This window comes from Rhinatrema bivittatum, chromosome 4 (genome assembly GCF_901001135.1).
Source record: "Rhinatrema bivittatum chromosome 4, aRhiBiv1.1, whole genome shotgun sequence".
Classification (NCBI taxonomy): Eukaryota; Metazoa; Chordata; class Amphibia; order Gymnophiona; family Rhinatrematidae; genus Rhinatrema; species Rhinatrema bivittatum.
The window spans coordinates 186,022,852-186,042,188 of record NC_042618.1 but is presented as its reverse complement, the minus strand read 5'-3'; the positions used below and the strand labels follow the sequence as shown (position 1 = coordinate 186,042,188).

The window sequence follows — 19,337 nt, the reverse complement described above, 5'->3', positions numbered from 1 at the left end:
AAAACCCTCTTCTCCCACACGAGAATGTCAACACTCAACCTGTTGAGTGACCCAGTTGCTTAGCAAGGCCTTTTCTTCCTTCACCCCTGGAATTCAGGAACCTATCTTGGAATCAGGGCACCACAGGATCCCCACAGATTCTTCTTCCACATCAGAAATGGAAAAGAGGAAGACAGCCTCATGTCCAGTGAGAGCCACAACTCCACATTTGCTTCTCACCAGCTCTCTCAACATCAAAACTCCTCACTCCTCAGAATTCCCAAGAAAACGCCCAAACATCCCACACCCACTGAAATTACTTACTGACCCATCCCCCCATCACTCCTAAGTTACCACCATTGCTTGGAATCTCCCACTGCTTGAATATTCCTAATACTAGTCTACAGGGAAAACCTAACTTCCTCTCCCCCACCTTCATTTTAATAAACATGCTGTTGATGCGGATTCTTCCCAATATCAAGGCTGAACTGATGGAAAAAGACAGTCATCTAGGACAGTGATTCTCAACCGGTATGTTGCGATACACCACTGTGTCGCCACCTCCGTGGCCAGAATACCATGCTCCCTGGTCTCCTGCTTGTGTGATTACTCTTCCCTCCCCACCCTCTGCTCCAGCAGAATGCAGAGATCTCCTCCTCTGCCCAGGCTGTCATCATTTTCAACCCCGGGTGGAAAGTATCAATAGAGCCGATTGCAGCATTAAGTGGCCACTTAGAAAGAACACCTGGGTGGGGAACTGTGCAAGATGTTTGGCCTCTCCTTATCGGCAGGGCCCGGAAGAGGAAGTGAGTCAGACTTGCACGGGAACAAAAGGCCATGCTGCTGTTATAAGTAGACAAAGGTGCGGGGACTGATTGAGAAGGAGCAGTGCGAGCCAAATTTGAAGAGGCACAGTTTCAGCCTCTATGGCCCCAAGAAAAAGAACGAGTCCCGTCGGCCACAGGGGTTGGAGGACAGGCGGAAGCTGCTGCCATCACTTGTGCTTCTGGGAGAAGAGAAACAGCATGTGTGTGAATGAGCACATAAGAGCGAGACAGCCTGTGAGTGTGTGCGCTTGTGAGACTGTCTGTGTGTGTGTGAGACTTAGCACGAGAGTGAGACACAACCTGTGGGTGTGCATCTGTGTGAGACTAAGCATGAGAGAGACAACCTGTGTGAGTGAAGGAGAGGGAGAGTGCATGCGCACATAGAGAGAGAGAGGAGAAAGTTTATAAGCAACAACCCCACTTCTTTCCTCTTGCTAATCCAAGACAATCTCAGGGCACCTGGAAATCAAAAGGTCCTAGGTATCAAGCAGGGAATTTTTTTTTTTTTTTTTTTTAATTATTAGCAGCTTTTAATTATTGTTTTTTTGTGCCTGCTGTTTTCAAACATTTCATTGGTATTTGGAACATTTTTATGAATTTTTAATTGTTGGATATTATTCTATTCTTCAGCTGTTATGAAATATATATTCTTTTAATTAGTATGATTTTATTACTATTGATTTTATATTTCTTGATTTTATTTGATTTTTTTCTGAGGAATGGTGATTCTGTTTTTCCATTGTTCTACTGAATATAGAGTGTTGCTTCTTGTGGTTTTCAGTTCAGTTTTTGTCTGCATGTTTCTATTTACACTTATGTTCTTTTTATTTTGTATTTGGTGAGCGTCTGTCTGTATTCTGCATGTATGACTAAGGTGAGGTATTCTGCCAGTGTGTAGTTTCTGTGTAGCCTGGCTTGTTCTATTTTCCTAATAGGAGGTGTGCTGGTGTAATATTAGCACTATTGCCACTTCACAGGTTAGGGTTGATGTAATATTAGCCACTATTGCCATTTCACAGGTAAGGTTGTTATTGTTTGCGTGCTGGCAGTTAGTGTTTTGGTATGGAGGTTTACTATATTGTTTTAATACTTTTGCTCATGGCTTTCTACATGCTAAGTCCACACTGAACACATTACAATAGGCCTAATACCACATGGATTTCAAGTGTCTTCTTTTTTTCTTTTACTTTTTTGTAGAATTTTCTGGATGGCACCACAGCAGTACATGTAAATATTATATATATGCTGTGATTTATTTTTTTTTACACCTCAGACAGTACTTTTGTCATTTTTTCAGGTAAAATCTATTATAAATGCATAATTTTTAATTGTGTTGGGGCCAGGGGAGGGTTGCAAGGCTCTACTGTTCACAAGGCAGACTTCTTCAGTCACTGGGCCAAGTAGGACACAGCTCTTGTCCTCCATTCCTGCTGGAGCCCACCAAGAAATGGCAATTCTCTCTCTTCTGGGCCAATGACAACTGATTCTATCTTCCCCTGCTGGGCCCAAAAGTGACAGCAGAAGAAAAAAAAGGTTGGTGGCCATGCAAGGGATAGAGAATGCAGCTTTCTGAACAGAAACAAGCGCACTACCTTCGGATCATCCCCCTCAACAGCCTGTCTGTTTGGGAGACTGCAGCTGACCCTCCTGATCCATATCTGGACCTGTAGGATCCTGTGGATGAGTCTTCTCCGCATCCGACTGGTCTGAGGATGAAGTGTCCCCCGGGCCACCACAGAACAAAGAGGCCGCTTGGATTTCATTGACTCTGTCTCCCGTGAGGACTTTGAGCGCTTACGAGAGAAAATGGCACCCCTCTCCCTCTCCAATGGCGGAGGGGCTGACCGAGAGACTTTGCTGCCATGCTTCTTAGCCACCTTCCAGGCCTTAAAGGCCTTGTGGAGCCTTAAAATAAATTCAGAGAACGACGAAGAAGAGCTGCCTGAATCACCATCCGGGTCCGCCTCCGATGAATGCGTGCGATCCACCTGCAAGTTTCCCTTCCCCCCCGGAGGCCGCAGGCTGCGGGTAAAGCGGTGGAGGAGAATTTCCTCTCCTCAAAGCTGCCTGCTCCCTGAATGTCAGCAATAGGGCTTCCGTTCCCGCACTAAGCAGAAACGGGTCAGAGGACTGCCAGCGACTGATGAGCCTCTCAGGCTCTCTGCGACCTCTAGAAATGCCATCGCGGGCCGAATCGGCCGCCACCCTCCCGGGGAGGCAGTCGAAACACAGACTGGCTCTAAAGAGCCGCACACGCTGCCGCAGGCCTTGCAGGCCGCACCACGCAGCGTGACGAAATGGCCAAAAATAACCCGGGAGCTCCGAAACAGGAACAGCTGAGCAGGCTGAAGAGATAATCGAGGGGGGGGGGCGGCACGAAGAGGACACAGAGCCGGGAGAATCAGTAAAAGTAAAAATTTACCTCAGGCGATTTGTCTGTCCTCTTTTCTTTTTTTAAATTAGAAGCTTTGTCTCCCCCCTGAGTGTGAGTGATCTGGGCCCCCCCGGTATCACCCTCAGATGCCAGCCAGGGCAGGTTACAGGGTCATCAACCCTCTGCTCCCAGGAGGATGGTCCCACCAGGACCTGACAACCCCCTGGGAGGCTTAAAAAGATCAATCCAACTTTTTTTTTTTTAATCCAATATCTTACACAGAAATAAGTATTGTACCAAAAAAAAACAGAACTACACTGTCTAACCAACAAAACCAATCTTAACTAAGCCAGACTCAAAGGATTGCACCTCCACCTCTGCTGGAGACAGAGAAATCCTGACAGACTCTAGGTGGCACCTCAGAGGTATAGGACAGAGTGCGTTAAAACTTCTCTGTCTCCATCTGCTGGAGGGGAGGCAAAACCCAGGAGTCTGGACTGATCCGGGTACATTTATTTATTTATTTTTAATTTTTATATACCAGAATTCCTGTATGCAATACAAATCAATCCGGTTTACATCCGGTTTACATACAGGGAAGTGTATAATTTCTGTTCAGGAAGAGTACTCTTATCTTTCCCTTGGGTCATTCTCAACAATAAAAGTAATACTGAGGCTTTTACTTTAGTTCAGATGTGGACTGTTATGAGCAGTGTGTCACACATGAACATTGTCCATCAGATGAGTCATGACAGGAAAAAAGGTTGAGAATCACTGGTCTAGGACATCACTAAATATGGAACCATGCGGGAGGATCTCCAGTCATTCCATGCCAAAATAATTAAATATTAGTGGTTATGAATGGATAACACTTAATATAAGAAAATTACTTCTTACCTGCTAATTTTCGTTCCTGTAGTACTAAGGATCAGTCCAGACGGTGGGTTATGTCCCCCGTCCAGCAGATGGAGTCAGAGTAAACTTTGGAGGGTGCTGGTATATAAGCCGGTGCACCCTCCTAGATCCCCAGTATCGAGCATATCAAAGCCAAACCAGAACACTGGACAGATCAAGGATGATGGATCAAGTAAATTCGCAACCATAAGAAACGCAAACATGGAACAAAACGTGCAACATGCAATGAGAACTGCCGAACATGAACAAGACACAAGTCAAGAACCCCCGAGGAGGAAGAACAGAGTACAGCGGGACAGAAGAGAATAGCCGAGCAGGTTCACCCCTAGAACTACCCCAAACAGGGTGGGCGTCTGGACTGATCCTTAGTATTACAGGAACGAAAATTAGCAGGTAAGAAGTAATTTTCTTTTCCCTGTACGTACAGGATCAGTCCAGACGGTGGGATGTACCAAAGCTTCCCTAAACCGGGTGGGTCCCTGAGAACCCTGCTCGGATCACCCTGTCCCCAAATGAACCAGACTCCAGTACCGGGGCATGGAGCCGGTAATGCCTGGAAAAAGTGTGTAGAGACTTCCAAGTCGCCGCCCGACAGATCTCCTGAACGGAGACGAGTTGAGACTCAGCGCAGGAAGCGGCCTGGGCTCACAGAGAATGGGCCTTGATGCCCGCCGGGGGTTCCTTCCCCGACCCAATGTACGCGGAAGCCACCACTTCCTTGAGCCAGCGCGCGATTGTAGTCTTCGACGCCTGTTGGCCCTTCCTAGCTCCGGACCATAGAACGAAGAGATGATCGGAGACCCAGAACTCATTCGTCACCTCCAAGTAGCGAAGAAGCGTCCGTTTCACATCCAGGCGCCGAAGGGCCGGAGGGGCGTCCGCCGGAAAGGATGGAAGTTCCACTACCTGGTTCATGTGAAACGAAGAAACCACCTTAGGCAGGAACGAAGGTACTGTTCGCAGGGCAACCCCGGAGTCCATAAATCGCAGGAAAGGCTCCCTGCACGACAGCGCCTGTAGCTCTGAAACACGCCGTGCCGAGGTTATGGCAACCAGGAAAATCGCCTTTAGAGTGACGTCCTTAAGGGAAGCCTGCTGCAAGGGCTCGAAGGGGGGCCCTCCCAGGGCTCGTAACACCAAATTGAAGTTCCAGGACAGACAGAGAGGACGCACCGGCGGCCGCAAGTGCTTGACTCCCCTGAGGAACCGTGAAATGTCCGGATGGAACGACGGGTCTGACCTTCCCGAGGCGCGAGCCAAGGAAGCTAGTGCGGACACCTGCACTCTCAACGAATTGTAGGAGAGACCCTTCTCAAGTCCCTCCTGCAGAAACGCCAGGATCTGTTGTCGGGAAGCTGCGGTCGCGAGGGCACCCCGCGCCGCGCACCAAACCTCGAATACCTTCCATACACGTACATAGGCAACCGATGTTGAGGTCTTGCGCGCCTTGAGGAGAGTATCCACCACGGGGAGAGCGTAGCCTCTGCTCAGGAGCCCCCTCCGTTCAAAAGCCACGCCGCAAGACAAAAGTGTGCCGCCTACTCCGAAAATACCGGACCCTGATGAAGGAGTCGCGGGAGGTGCGCGAGCCGCAGAGGACCGTCCACCGTCACGCTGAGGAGGTCGGCGAACCATGGGCGCTGCGGCCATTCGGGAGCCACCAGGATGACCCGACTGTGGTGCCGCTCGATCCTCCGGATCACCTTTCCCACCAGAGGCCAGGGGGGAAAGACGTAGAGTAGGAGCTGAGGAGGCTAAGGGAGAACCAGAGCATCGACGCCTTCCGCGCCGTGCTCCCTTCTGCGACTGAAGAACCGGGGAGCCTTTGCGTTGGAGGCGGACGCCATGAGATCCATCGCGGGCGTCCCCCAACGTCGGGAGATGAGTGCCATCGCCTCGTCTGAGAGAGACCATTCCCCGGGGTCCAGGACCTGGCGGCTCAAAAAGTCTGCCTGGATGTTGTCCACCCCGGCAATGTGGGATGCCGCCAGCTGGTCTAGGAAACGTTCCGCCCACGCCATCAGCTGCGCGGCTTTCAGAGCTACCAGGCGGCTCCTGGTGCCCCCTTGCCGGTTGATGTAAGCCACCGTCGTCACATTGTCCGAGAGGACTCGGACCGCTCGACCCCTGATCAGAGGCAAAAACTGCACGAGGGCAAGACGAACTGCTCTGGTTGCCAGGCGGTTGATCGGCCAGGTCGCCTGATCCTTTGTCCACCTTCCCTGGGCCGAGCTCCTGAGACACACTGCCCCCCAACCGGATAGACTGGCATCGGTAGTGACCACTACCCAGTCCGGCGTCTCCAGAGGGCAGCCTTGAGCCAAGTTCCTGGAATCCAGCCAACAGCCCAGGCTGGACCTGGCGGTTGGAGTAAGTGGAAGAATCGCCTGGTAATCCCGAGAAACCGGTTTCCACCTCGAGAGCAGGGACATTTGCAGAGGCCGCAGGTGAGCAAAGGCCCAGGGCACTAGGCTTATAGCGAAAGCCATGGAGCCCAGGACCTGGAGGTAATCCCACGCCGTGTGCACCGGAAGAGAGGCAAACCGGATGATCTGATCCCGCAGTGATTGTGCCTTGTCCGGACGCAGGAAGACCTTGCCCTGTGCCGTGTCGAAACGCGCCCCCAGGAAATCCAACTGTTGGGCCGGCCGCAGGCTGGTCTTGCTGAAGTTCACCACCCAGCCGAGAGATTGCAAGAAGGTCACCACCCTGTCGACCGCCGCCCGTCCCTGCGGCAGAGACTTCGCTCGGAAGAGCCAGTCGTCCAGGTAAGGGTGAACCAAGATGCCTTCCCGACGGAGTGCGGCGGCTACCACCACCATGACCTTGGTAAAGGTTCTGGGTGCGGTCGCCAGCCCGAAGGGCAGCGCCCGAAACTGAACGTGTTGACCCAGGATCTTGAAGCGAAGGAATCTCCAATGCGCCGGATGGATCGGAATATGCAAGTATGCTTCCGTGAGATCGAGGGAGGCCAGGAACTCCCCCTGATGCACCGCCGCAATGACAGATCGGAGCGTTTCCATGCAAAACTTGGAGACCCGGAGCATCTTGTTGACTTCCTTGAGGTCCAGAATGGGACGAAAGGATCCGTCCTTTTTGGGAACCACGAAGTAAATCGAATAATGCCCCGAGCCCACCTCTCCTGAGGGGACGGGCGAGATGGCTCCCAGGTCCAGGAGCCTGTCCAGCGTGTGTTGTACCCCCAGGCGCTTGTGACTTGACCCGCAGGGAGAGAAGACGAACCGGTCCCTGGGCAACTGAACAAATTCCAACGCGTAACCGTGTCTTAGGATGTCGAGGACCCATTGGTCCGTGGTGATGAGAGTCCACTCCTCGAGAAACAAAGCGATGCGACCTCCAATCCGGGGTATCGAGGTGTGGACCGGCCTGGCATCATTGAGGCTTACCAGAGGCCCCCTGGGTCGAAGAGTCCCTGGCGGGCCTGCGCCCTCAAAAGGGCCGAGTCCACGTCTGTGACCGAGTTGATGGTGTCCTCGGGCCTTGTGGCCTGGATCCCCGGTAACGCCTCTGATTACGGTACCGAGACCTGGAAATCCCAGGAGACGGACGAAAACCACGCTGGCGATCCTCAGGCAACCTGTGGACCGAATTTTCCCCCAGGGTCTTGATGATTTGATCGAGGTCCTCGCCAAAGAGAAACCTGCCCTTGAAAGGCAAAGCCCCCAGGCTAGCCTTGGAGGAAGCGTCCGCTGCCCAGTTGCGGAGCCACAGAAGGCGCCTGGCGGAAACAGCTGATGCCATGGTCCTCGCCAGGACCCGCAGCAGGTCGTGCAACGTATCTGCCCCGTAAGCAATGACCGCCTCCAGACGGTCTGCCTGGGCCGCCTTCCCAGGTGGCAACTGTTGGGAGGTGAGGAGCTGTTGGACCCATCGGAGACCGGCTCTCTGGGTAAGAGAACCGCAGATGGCTGCCCGGACCCCCAGCGCCGAGACCTCAAAGATCTTCTTGAGGGCGACCTCCAGTTTTCTATCCTGTATGTCCCGAAGCGCAGTTCCCCCGGTGACCGGGATGGTAGTTCTCTTCGTGACTGCGGACACCGCCGAATCCACCTTGGGGACCTTGAGAAGGTCCAGGAAGTCCCCCGGGAGAGGATAGAGCTTGTCCATAGCCCTGCTAACCCGAAGGGACGCCTCCGGGTTGTCCCATTCCCGTACGAGAAGCTGGAGAAAGGAATCGTGAATGGGAAAGGTCCTTGCCAGGGGACGCAAGCCCGCCAAGACGGGATCTCCCTTGGTGGTCGCGGAGGCCACGGAGGGGGCCGGGGGTCCCGGAGGCTCAACGGGAGGATCGCGGTCCAATTCCTGGAGAACGTGAGGAATGAGGTCCGCCAATTCCTCCTTGCGGAAAATGCGGAGCACCCGTGGGTCATCGCATTCCAGGTGCGCTGCCAAGCTCGGGTCATCGTCCACTTGCAACGCTGGGTCACCCCCCTGGGCCGGTGCAGGTGTCGTTCCACCCAGGGCTAGGGGTACACTCAGGGGCAACCTGGGGCCGCCCCCCACGGCCCCCTGTCCCGAAGCCGCAGCGCCCGAGAGCCTGGGAGCCTTAGCAGGAGAAGGAGAGCCGGCTGGCCCCCCTGCGGATTCAAACTCTGTAGGTAGGCCTGGTGCATGAGCACCACGAAATCCGCGGAGAAACTGAGCGGCCCCGCCGGTGGGGGGGGCAAGGGGTCCCTGGAGAGGCTGGACGTGGAAGGGAGAGGCCCCGAATCCAAACTCGGGGGTGCGAGCGGCAAGAAATACTCTGTCTGCTCCTCCGCGTCTGAGCCCACGCTGCCTTCCAATTCCAAAATGGCCGCCGCTCCCGCCAAGGATGGGGGCGGGGCTATCCCCCGAGGCCCGCGGCGCTCCGAGCGCGGCGGGGAAATCGTCGGTGGAGCGGAGCTCGTCTCCCCCCCGGGGAGGCACCGACCGCATGAAGCGTCCCTCGATGCGCCCTGACTCGGGCCGCCGCAGGACGGGCAACGGGCGCGTTGCATCGCGCTAGGTGACAGACGGGTGCCAAACGCCGAGAGCGGCGAGCAGGAGATCGTGCCGCGGGAGGAGCGGACCTCCCGTGCCCTCGCTCAACTGCCAGACCACCCTCAACCCCTGGGGCGGCAGGGGAATGGGACCTCCGTGCCGCCTGTGGCCCCGGGGAATGCAATGTCGCAGGGCCGCGGGGGAGGTGAGACAAAAAACCGCAGAGGGAGGAGGGGAGAGGCTGGCGCCACCAGCATCCACCTCTGCGCCGAACCTAAGCTGAAAAAAGGAAGGAAATAAAACAAAACCTCCCCCAAGCTTACCCCTGATGATCACCAGAGTGAGCGAAGAAGGGAAAAGGAAGAGGCAGTCCCGATGGCAGGTAGAGCACAGGAGCCAGACACAAACGGCTCCTACTGACAGGAACAACCCCTTCTATTTTTTTTTTTTTTTTAACTTGATCCACCAACAAGAAAAAGAGAAGAATAAAGTCTATAACTATAGCATAGAAACACTAAGTAGGGGGAACAACGGGTTCCCCTCCTCACATCTGCTGGAGTCAGAGAGATACTGGGGATCTAGGAGGGTGCACCGGCTTATATACCAGCACCCTCCAAAGTTTACTCTGACTCCATCTGCTGGACGGGGGACATAACCCACAGTCTGGACTGATCCTGTACGTACAGGGAACACCTCTTACAGTACCCTACACCCAAGCTGGAAACTAAGCAAGTTACCTGATGTTTAACGGGAAATGTATATTTCACCCAGGTTGCCTGCTGCATAGTTTCTTCCTCCTCCTGCTTTCTCTCTCTTTTTTTCACCTTCTCTTTTTCTTCCCTTTCAATTGATGTCATCCTGAGCATCCTGAGAACGTAAAACAAATGCTCACCATAAAAGCAGGTACAAGAGCGCTGCCCAAATTTCAAAAATCGGAAAATTCTCTCTCAAAAACTCCAATATCATTTCATTAGTTAGATGAATTACTGGGAAGACAATGGAATGCAGATGTACTTTCATGTTACTTTCTTCATTACATTTTTAAAAAATACAATCTGGACTTACCTGGTATGACCCAGAGCATCCCGCCAGATTGGCAGCATGACGACTGGTTTAATTGCACACTCCAGTATAGCCAATGCCAGGGCAAATTCTCGTGGTTTGCTACACATCTGGACAGCCTTGATCCAGTTAGACCTACAATTGGAAATAAGGTGAAACAATCTCCATATTAATAAGAGATCAGTTGTGACTTTTCTTTGCCTCTAAGCTTGAAGCACTTTGATTTCTAACTTAGTTCTTTACAGCCAACCAGTAGTGGCAAAACCACAGAACTGAACATAGCTCTCAAAGAAGCTGCATTGTCAGAGCAACAAGTCCCCTGCACAGTGCTAAAAGTTGTGCACTCAAGGAAGCATCTGGAATATAGTGAGGAAGCACTCCATGACAGGACAAACAGAAAGCAGAGTTGCTTTCCTGTAACAGGTATTCTTCAAGGACAGCAGGATGTTAGTCCTCACACATTGGTGACATCATCAGATAGAGCCTGGCACGGAAACTTTCCAGAAACTTTGACAGACACACTGAGCATACCCAGAATGCCGTTAACCACATGTCCATGTGGGGTCCCCTCTTCAGTCTTATAACAGAGTGATCCTCACCGAAGTGGTCTGCAGACCAGACTCAGAGGTGCAATAGGTAGTTCAAAAGCTCCAGTGGGGAACAAGAGAAGGGATCCAGACCATGTCCCACACACCAAGATGAAAACAGTTTCCACTTGATATTGTAAGATTTTCTCGTGGAGGGCTTTCTGGACTCCAAGAGGACTCGAGATACACCTTCCAAAAGGCCCAGAGCCTGTACCGTCACCCGGTCAACATCCAAGCCATGAGAGACAGGGCTTGGAGGTTGGGGTGGTGAAGCTTGCCCTGATCCAGAGAGATTAGGTCCAGAGCAGTCTTTAACCGGATCAGAGGACGCGAGGCCAGCTCCAGCAGAAGCGGGAACCAGACTTGGTGAGGCCAAAAAGGTGCGACCAGTATCATGGTACCTCAGTCCTGTTGGAGCTTTTGGAGTGTTTATGAGATCAGTGGAAAGGGAGGGTAAGCGTACACTAGACTGGTGCCCCAGTGAAGTGAAAATGCATCCGACACCGATGATCTGCTCACCCAGCCCCAGGGAGCAGAATCGATCCATTTTCTTGTTTTCTGGGGAAGCAAACAGGTCCATGTCTGGGGTCCCTCACAAGCAAAAGATGCAGTTCACTGCCTCTTGATTGAGGGACCACTTATGAGGTCGGAAGGCCCGACTCAAGGAGTCCGCTAAGCCGTTGTCTGTCCCAGAGATAGACCACCCAGAGAATGCTATTCTCAAGGGCCCATGACCAAATCTGGATTGCTTCCTGACAGAGGACGTACGACCCTGTTACTCCCTGCTTGTTCAGATACCACCTGATTGTCGGTCTGAACTGGGACCACTTTGTTGTGCATGTGCTCTCTGAACGCCTTCAGGGCATACCAGATCGCCCATAATTCCAGGAAGTTTATCTGCGACTGTGCCTCCTGCATGGACCAAAGACCGAGTGTGGAGGTCTGCAACATGGGCTCCCCATCCTGTGTGAGACGCGTACGTGGTGAGGACAATCTGGGGCTGCGGGCTCCAGAAGGGCATCCCCTGCTCCAGATTGGATGGGTTTGCCCACCACACGAGGGATTACCGAAGGGGAGTGGTGATCAGGACACAAGCCCGAAGATCCTGGGTGGCTTGACACCGCTAGGAGCATACTGTCCACTGAGCCCTCCACATGAGAAGCTGAGCAAATAGCGTAATGTGCCCAGTCGCCACCATATGACTCAGAAGTCATAGGAACTGATGTGCTGAGACATGGGGGCGACTGGAGACTACCTGAGCAAGGGCATCCAGAGTCTCCTGTGTTGAGGCAGAAAAGCCTTCTTCTGGATGGTGTCTAGCCTGGCCCTGATGAAGTCCAGTTGTAACGATGGCTGGAGATGGGATTTCAGATAGCTGATAAGAAATCCCAGATTTTCCAAGACGCTTATTGTGACCTGCAGGGAACGCAGTGCCCCCTGCCTGGAGTCACCCTTGATAAGCCAATCGAAGTAAGGGAAGACATGAAACCCTCACCTCCGAAGATAGGCCCCCACTACCGCCAAGCATTTGGTGAAAACCCGGGGTGCTAATGCTAGGCCAAAGGGCAGTACGCGATACTGGTAGTGTTCCTCCTCTACCAGAAATCGTAGATACCTATGGTATCGTAGATACCAGAGAAACGGGAATATGGGTATATGCGTCTGAGATCGAGGGAGCAGAGCCAGTCTCCCGCCTTGAGGAGGGGAATCAAAGTGCCCAACGAGACCATTTTGAACTTCTCTCTGACCAGAAACTGATTCAACGCCCTCAGATCCAGAATAGGGTGAAGGCCACCAGTTTTATTGGGAATCAGGAAATACCTGGAGTAGAACCCGTTCCCCTGCTGACTCGGCAGGATTGGTTCGACTACTCAATCCATTAAGAGACTTAGTTTTTGGGTACTTGCCAGGTTCTTATGGCCTGGATTGGCCACTGTTGGAAACAGGATGCTGGGCTTGATGGACCCTTGGTCTGACCCAGTATGGCATTTTCTTATGTTCTTATGTTCTTAAGAGGGCGAAGAGCTGTACTTGAAGCACCTGTTGGTTCCTTACTTCTTTCCACCATGGACATGGAGGAGAGAGGGGTGGAACTTGCTGGAAATGCAATTTGTACCCCTGCCATACAATGGTCAGGACCCAGAGGTCCGATGTAATTAACGTCCATCGGTCTGCAAATAACTGCAGGCGGCCCCGCACTGTGGAGGGGGGGGGGTGTTTGACACCATATGGCAAGGGAAGCTGGCACACGCTCCCTGGCCGCCAGTCAATATCCCGTGATGGGGTTTTGTGGCGGGGCTGGAGTCAGACAGGGCATACGAGGTTGTTGCACCCTTGGTCTTGCCGGAGATCGCAGAGAACTCGAACTAGAGGCCAGCGGATAAATCTTGCGTAGCCAGTAAAAAGGCCGCCTTGGATACTTATCCAGGAGGCTTTTTGCTGGAAGGCTAGGTGTCTGACAAATGTTGAAGGATTTCATGATAGTCCTTCAGTTATGTCACTGCCTCTAATCTTGTCCCCGAACATGTTTTCACCCGTATAACGCAGATCTGCCAGATGGTCCTGGACCTCGGGGCGCAGATCGGAGGTACAGTCAAGACATACGACAAGCCCCAATGCCTGCTGCGGCAATTCTCATAGCTGTCTTGAACACGTTGTTCGCAGACCAGATCTCGTGTTTATCACATTCCAGGCCTTGCTGTGCAACCTTCTGAAATTCCCAATAAATTGTTGCAGGAGGCGTTCCCCCAACTCTTTGGCTTGTTTCCAGAGGTTCCTGGAGTACTGACCTATACAGAGTTGACAGCAAGCGATCCTGGCCACTAACATAGAGCCTTGAAACACCCGGTACCCGAGCGCATTCAGAGCTCTATGCTCGCGGCCCATATGGGGCAGAGGCATGAGTGTGAAGCCTCTTTGCCTTCTTTAGGGCCGATTCCACCACCACCGATTGGTGAGGAAATGGCCGACGTTCAACACTGGTGGTAGGCTGGACCAGGTAGACTGTGTCCATCTTGCGATTCACAGGAGGAACAGAGATGGGGCATTCTCAAAGTTGGGTTACCAGCTCCTTAAAAGATGTCATGGACTGGGACAGTCACAACCTTATCAGCATCTAGAAAATGCAGGACCTCCAACATCCTGTGCCGAGAATTCTGCCCCATTAAAAGCTGGAAAGGCACAGACTCAGTCATGGCCTTAACGAACCCCATGAAAGAAAGATCATCTCCTCAGTTGGGGAGGAAACCAAAGGCAAATCCTCCATGGAGGAAAAAGATGCCTCCCCTTCACTTTTAACGTCTGGAGCCTGGGGGGGGGGGGGGGGGGGAGCACCCACCTGTGCCTTAAGCATCGAGCCAGGGGACCATGCGGGCCCCGGTGGAATCTAAGGTGGAAGTGATGTCCCAGAAGGATTCGGGCTGTATGGGCACCGATGGATCCACCACCTTCGGGCGCACTGGGGGCACAGATGGTATCAGTCCCAATGGCCCCGGGACAGCCGAAGGTTGTCGGGGCATCATGTGCAAGCAGGGCACTGTCGACCCCAATGGCCTTTCCTCATCTGAGGAATCACTTACCAGAATGGGAACCGGAGGCAGCAGCAGCGATGCTCTCCTCGAGCGCAAAAAGGCTTAGGGCATCTGAGCTGGCTGCGTCGGCAATACACTGAGCTATCCAGCTGCTCCAGGAGAGGTGCAAGACCACTGGAGTCTGCTCTTGCAGCGGTGGCAGTCCCGGTGGAACTGGAGGCTCGATGCCCTGCAGTGCACGGCTGACCGCCAACTGCACACGCCTCTCTAACTCCTCCTCAAAAGCTGCCGAGGATAGAACAGCCTGAGGAGGAAGAGGCAGAGGAATCAGAGCGACCCCCGAGTCTCGGGGTGACACTGAACGCTTCACCAGCACCAGTGGAGGCCTCAGAGAGTCCTCAGAAGGACTGCTGGGAATTGCTTACTCTGCACCTTTGGGGAAGGGACCGATGCAATCGATGCCTTTCAGTGGTTTGACTTGGAGGAGGTGTCTGTGCTTCCTCGACTTCTCCTGGTACTCACCTCTGTCTTTACCCAGAACCAACGGCGACGGAGAAGAGCCTTTCCTAGACTAGGAAGACATCGAACATGCTTGGTCCCCTGTTCCTACCTCAGGATTGATGAACAGCAGTGGAGGCAATATCAAGGGAGCTGATGCTGGGACTTCCATCTGTGGAGTAGAAGTCCTGGACGCTGACGGCGGATCTGATTTCTTGGACCCCTTGGGGGTCATCTGGGCACAAAGATCACCACCACAGACATCATGCGATGCCCCAGACAGAGACCACAGACCTTGTGGGGATCTGTGATGGCCATAGTCCAGGGGCACTGGGAGCACTGACGAAACCCGGACAATGCCATGACAAAAAAAAACAGAACGCGGCGCGCGGTCGATGGCCGGTGGACACCAGGAGGCGACACCATCGGTGATAGACTGTTGACTGCCCTAAAAAAAACATACCGAAAGCTGAGGAGGGAAAAACCGCGAAACACAAAGGGACCTGACAACACTGGAAGATGAAAAACTCAAAATTTCAAGAAACAAAGCGCGAGCTCCACGACTGCAAAGTTTAAACTTCGCTGAAAGAGAGAGAGACTGAAGAGGACCTTACCTGGATGCGTGGTTAGCGTCATGCTGGGCATGGTCAGTGCGTCTATCAAAGTTTCTAGAAACTTTGACAAAAGTTTTCCGTGCCAGGCTTCATCTGATGTCACCTATGTGTGAGGACTACCATCCTGTTTATCCTTGGAGAAAATAAAAATCTAATACAATGATAGCTTGAGAACCATGCAAGGCAAAATGAAACACACAATATAGTTTTGCTTTACCTGTGAGATGCCCAGTTAGGATGAAGGAATGATGCTGGAATGTTATTTTCTAGCTGGATAATAGTTAGTCTTAGAGTGGATATGGTCAGAACCTTGGACCCATGTACAGAACCGTTCCACTTGAAGTCTCCAGAAGGTGTCAGACAGAACTTGTGGGAGAGATGCCGCCTCTTATCGTGGTCCTCTCTGTGCTGGTGTTTGTTTAGTGCAAAGGAATTGGTGGTATACTGATTGTGGTAGACCCGATATTTCCCCTCTTGACCTAGCTTAAAATAATTGTTAATATTTCCCTTCATCACAATTTCTTTCCTGGTGCTTAGCCGAGATATTTCTCCTTGTGAGTTCACAACCAGGACCTTATTTAAAAAAAGAAAAAAAGAGAGAGAAAAGAAAGAAAAACATTTAACGTACAAGAATAGTACTGAAACACAATATGCCTATCAGTTCAAGGATAAACTCGGAGGCTCAACACTGAAGATGTTGGATTATTTCATTTTTTAAGAGAAAAATAGAGTGAACACGGACCTCTCGGCCTTCCTTGTATACTTTATTTGCTTCGTGTGCTGCAGCGGCAACCTGCTGACTCTTGAGTTGACTCAGTTTGCTGTCAGGATTTCGTAACCTTGTCACCATGCGTGTTGAAAGGGAGGTGCCTTTCCCTGTGCCTGAAGTGTCACCCATTTCACCATTGGTCTTCTCTGACTTAAGATCACCTGGTAATAAAGTAAACAAGTCAATCACTAGTTCTCAAAAAAAAAAAGGACCAACAATATCCCCCTCTCTCCTAGATATAGTTGGTCCACCAAAAATAAAATAAGAAAAGGAAAACAAGGCAGTTATGACTATTTAACAGATATAAGTTTTTATTAACTGCTCACAGCAAGAGGAAGGGATTTTATCAGCTCAATACCTCTAAAACTCATTTGTTTTATCAAGTTAGCATCTCTGCTTTGATGTACACTTTGAAGTGCCGAAAAACGGAATATAAAAACATCCAAATATATAAAATATCCAACTACCTTGCTTTTCTTTTAACTGACAGTACCTAAAATCAGGTCATTTAAAGTCATTAAATTACATTAAAAATGTGGCCAAGGCCTAGATTCATAAATCATGGAGGTGGGGTCTGGTTACAATCAACTCTCTAGAATCTCACGCCCAAGATTGTTAACTGCAAGCAGCTTTAATAGCTTTGTAAGAGAGAGACGGAAACACTGCAGGCTACTGAGGAGGAAAAATCATTGTCATCAGGCCATTGAGGAGGAGATGCTGTAGCCTGAGGCAGCACCCCCTTCTGTTGGGCTGTGAAGAAGAAACGTTTTGGAAAGGGAGGAAGGGAAAGGTGAAATTACTACCTACCTGATAATTTTCTTTCCTTGAATTCAGACAGACCAGACTGGACAAGTGGGATATGCATTTTTGGGTGTCCCCCAAAAGACAGATCAGCCACATATACAACCACCCAATATGGAGATTGCAAAGGATGACGGAAGTTAGTGAGACGTACCACAGTGGTTCCTGGCAGCCTGGAGGCACACCCTGCTAATGATTTAAAATTGGACAGACTTCTGGGTCAACCAAACTGCAGATGAAATAAAGCTTAGATGGGGCTTAGGTATTCCTAATGATGGTCACCTGACCAGATGCACCAGGAGAGCAACATATGTAGTTAATTGATAGGTTTTAGTGGCATTACTCACATTGCTTTCAGCCTGTTAATCAGAACACTTTTTTTTATTTCTGCTGTTTACTAATATGAGTTCCCTATAAGTTGTCTGTGTCCAGGAATGGAATTTACTGAGAATGGTTTGAAGGCCACAGGCTAACCTCTAAGTGAGCTTATATTTACTGTTTTGCACTGTGTAATGCTAAAAAAAATGCTTATGAACAGACAAGAATCTAGGACTTTAGTTATTGCCAGCATTTCCAAATCTTGACAATCTATTCTGCTAATCTTTCAGGACCTTAACAGGTATACTTACTGGGTGTGTTTGAAAAAGACAGTTAATCCGTGGCAGAATGTTCATCTTAATAGTAGCTATTCTCCCCAGCCAAGAAATATAACAACGATTAGATGCCTCCATACCTTTATAAATATTTGCCATTAACGGAGGATAGTTTAACTGAAAAAGATTTCCCCTACTGCCTATATAGACCCTGAGACACTTTATCTTGTGACTAACCCACTTAAATGGGAACTTACCCCAAAAAGTCCTCTCACCTTCACAGGACACTAACATTCAAAATTTTAGTGTTATCCCAATTAATCCAGAATCCGAACTAAAAATTTCCAGTTCTTGCACTGTCGCTGGCAATAACGTTAGAGGATTCGTTAGGGTAAATAGCATATCATCCGCGAATAAAGATAATTTAGTAGAAAAGGGCCCCCCAAAAAAACTCTGGGATATCCGTATTAGCCCTAATTCTGATGGCAAACGGCTCTAAAAATAGAGCAAACTAAAGAGGTGACAGGGCAGCCCTATCTCGTGCAAAGAAAATACCATCTGTAATAGGCAATGTATAGTCTATATAATATGTAATCTGGTTTAACACGATGCCTTTTCTTTATGGGAATTTTATTCCCTTTTTTTATTTTCTTTTTGTCTCCTTTAATTTGCAGTTACTCCTCCCCCCAGAGAATTGGGGTCTAAAGGGTTTGAAACAATTGATATTGTGAGATTGTGATTATGAAAGATTGCCTTTCTTTTTGTGATTTTTTTTTTTTCAATTGTTAAACCCATATTACTTATTCAAAGTGGATACTTTGTAAGTTTGTTAAAATATTCAATAAAGAATAATAAAACAAAACAAAAATGTATCTGTGTAGCCCCCATTCACTTTAATGCATGCTCTAGGATAGGAATACAGCAGAGTCCACTGTAAAAAAAAAAAATGGTCCCCAAAATTCATCTTCTCTAAAGTTTTGAATAAGTCAAAAGCCAATAAGTCAAAAGCTTTTTCAGCATTGATAGTGAGGAACAAAGATGGAATATTTTGGTTTTTCACCCACCATATGATATCCACTATTTTATGAACAGTATCAGCAGCCGTACGTCCTGGTATAAACCCTGCTTGATCTGTATTAACAATGTGGGCAATAAAACCATTTAACCATGTGGCTAAAATCTTTGCCAGTATTTTTAAATCCAAGTTAATCAAAGATATAGGGCGATATGATCCATAAACTGAAGGGTCATATTTAGGTATTCTCTTTAGTAATTATTATTTTCAATTAACTTTTCCGTATAACCCGATTTTATTTCTTCTCTGTTCTATCCTTTCATAGCTTGAATAAATGTATTAGAAACACCTGGAACTGCAATGTACTAAGTCAGAGCATGCATATATGTGTGTGTATATTGGATAAGTTCATGGTTTGGCGGTCAGAACCCAAAACACATGCTCTTCAGAGCTAAAGGATAGAGGGCCCATTGAAGAGAAGTCTGAAGCTGAAAACTCCTTTTCTTCTCTATGCTGACCCATATCTTACCCCGGGTTCCATTCAATTACAGGGGTATTAAAATTTAGAGGCAGGTCCTGCAATTGCACCATGCCCCTATAATGGCTTGCAGTGGCAATTTCCTGTAAAATTGTTGCCTAGGGTCAGGAAGAAGAATCTAGTAGGAATGAGGCTGCCCTGTTTTGACAGCAACTGTTGTGGATGTGGAAGACACCGCAAAATCCGAAACCGTACCTTTCTGGGCTCAGGCAATAAAAGTAGATTTAGGAACCACAGCAGTATTAAAAAAAA

General features: G+C 50.0%; 1 protein-coding gene across 13 annotated transcripts in view; it reads right to left on the bottom strand.

Annotated features, from left to right (window-relative positions):
- The window catches only part of BPTF (bromodomain PHD finger transcription factor), a 278,159-nt gene that overhangs the window by 172,960 nt on the left and 85,862 nt on the right, over positions 1 to 19,337 (bottom strand). For all 13 annotated transcript variants that reach the window (XM_029599363.1, XM_029599362.1, XM_029599352.1 and 10 more), the window contains exons 7-10: positions 16,112 to 16,299; positions 15,587 to 15,942; positions 10,144 to 10,275; positions 9,816 to 9,945 (exon numbers count right to left, since the gene is read on the bottom strand). In XM_029599363.1, the coding sequence (XP_029455223.1) occupies positions 9,816 to 9,945; positions 10,144 to 10,275; positions 15,587 to 15,942; positions 16,112 to 16,299 (806 nt within the window). The remainder of the gene's footprint in view (positions 1 to 9,815; positions 9,946 to 10,143; positions 10,276 to 15,586; positions 15,943 to 16,111; positions 16,300 to 19,337) is intronic.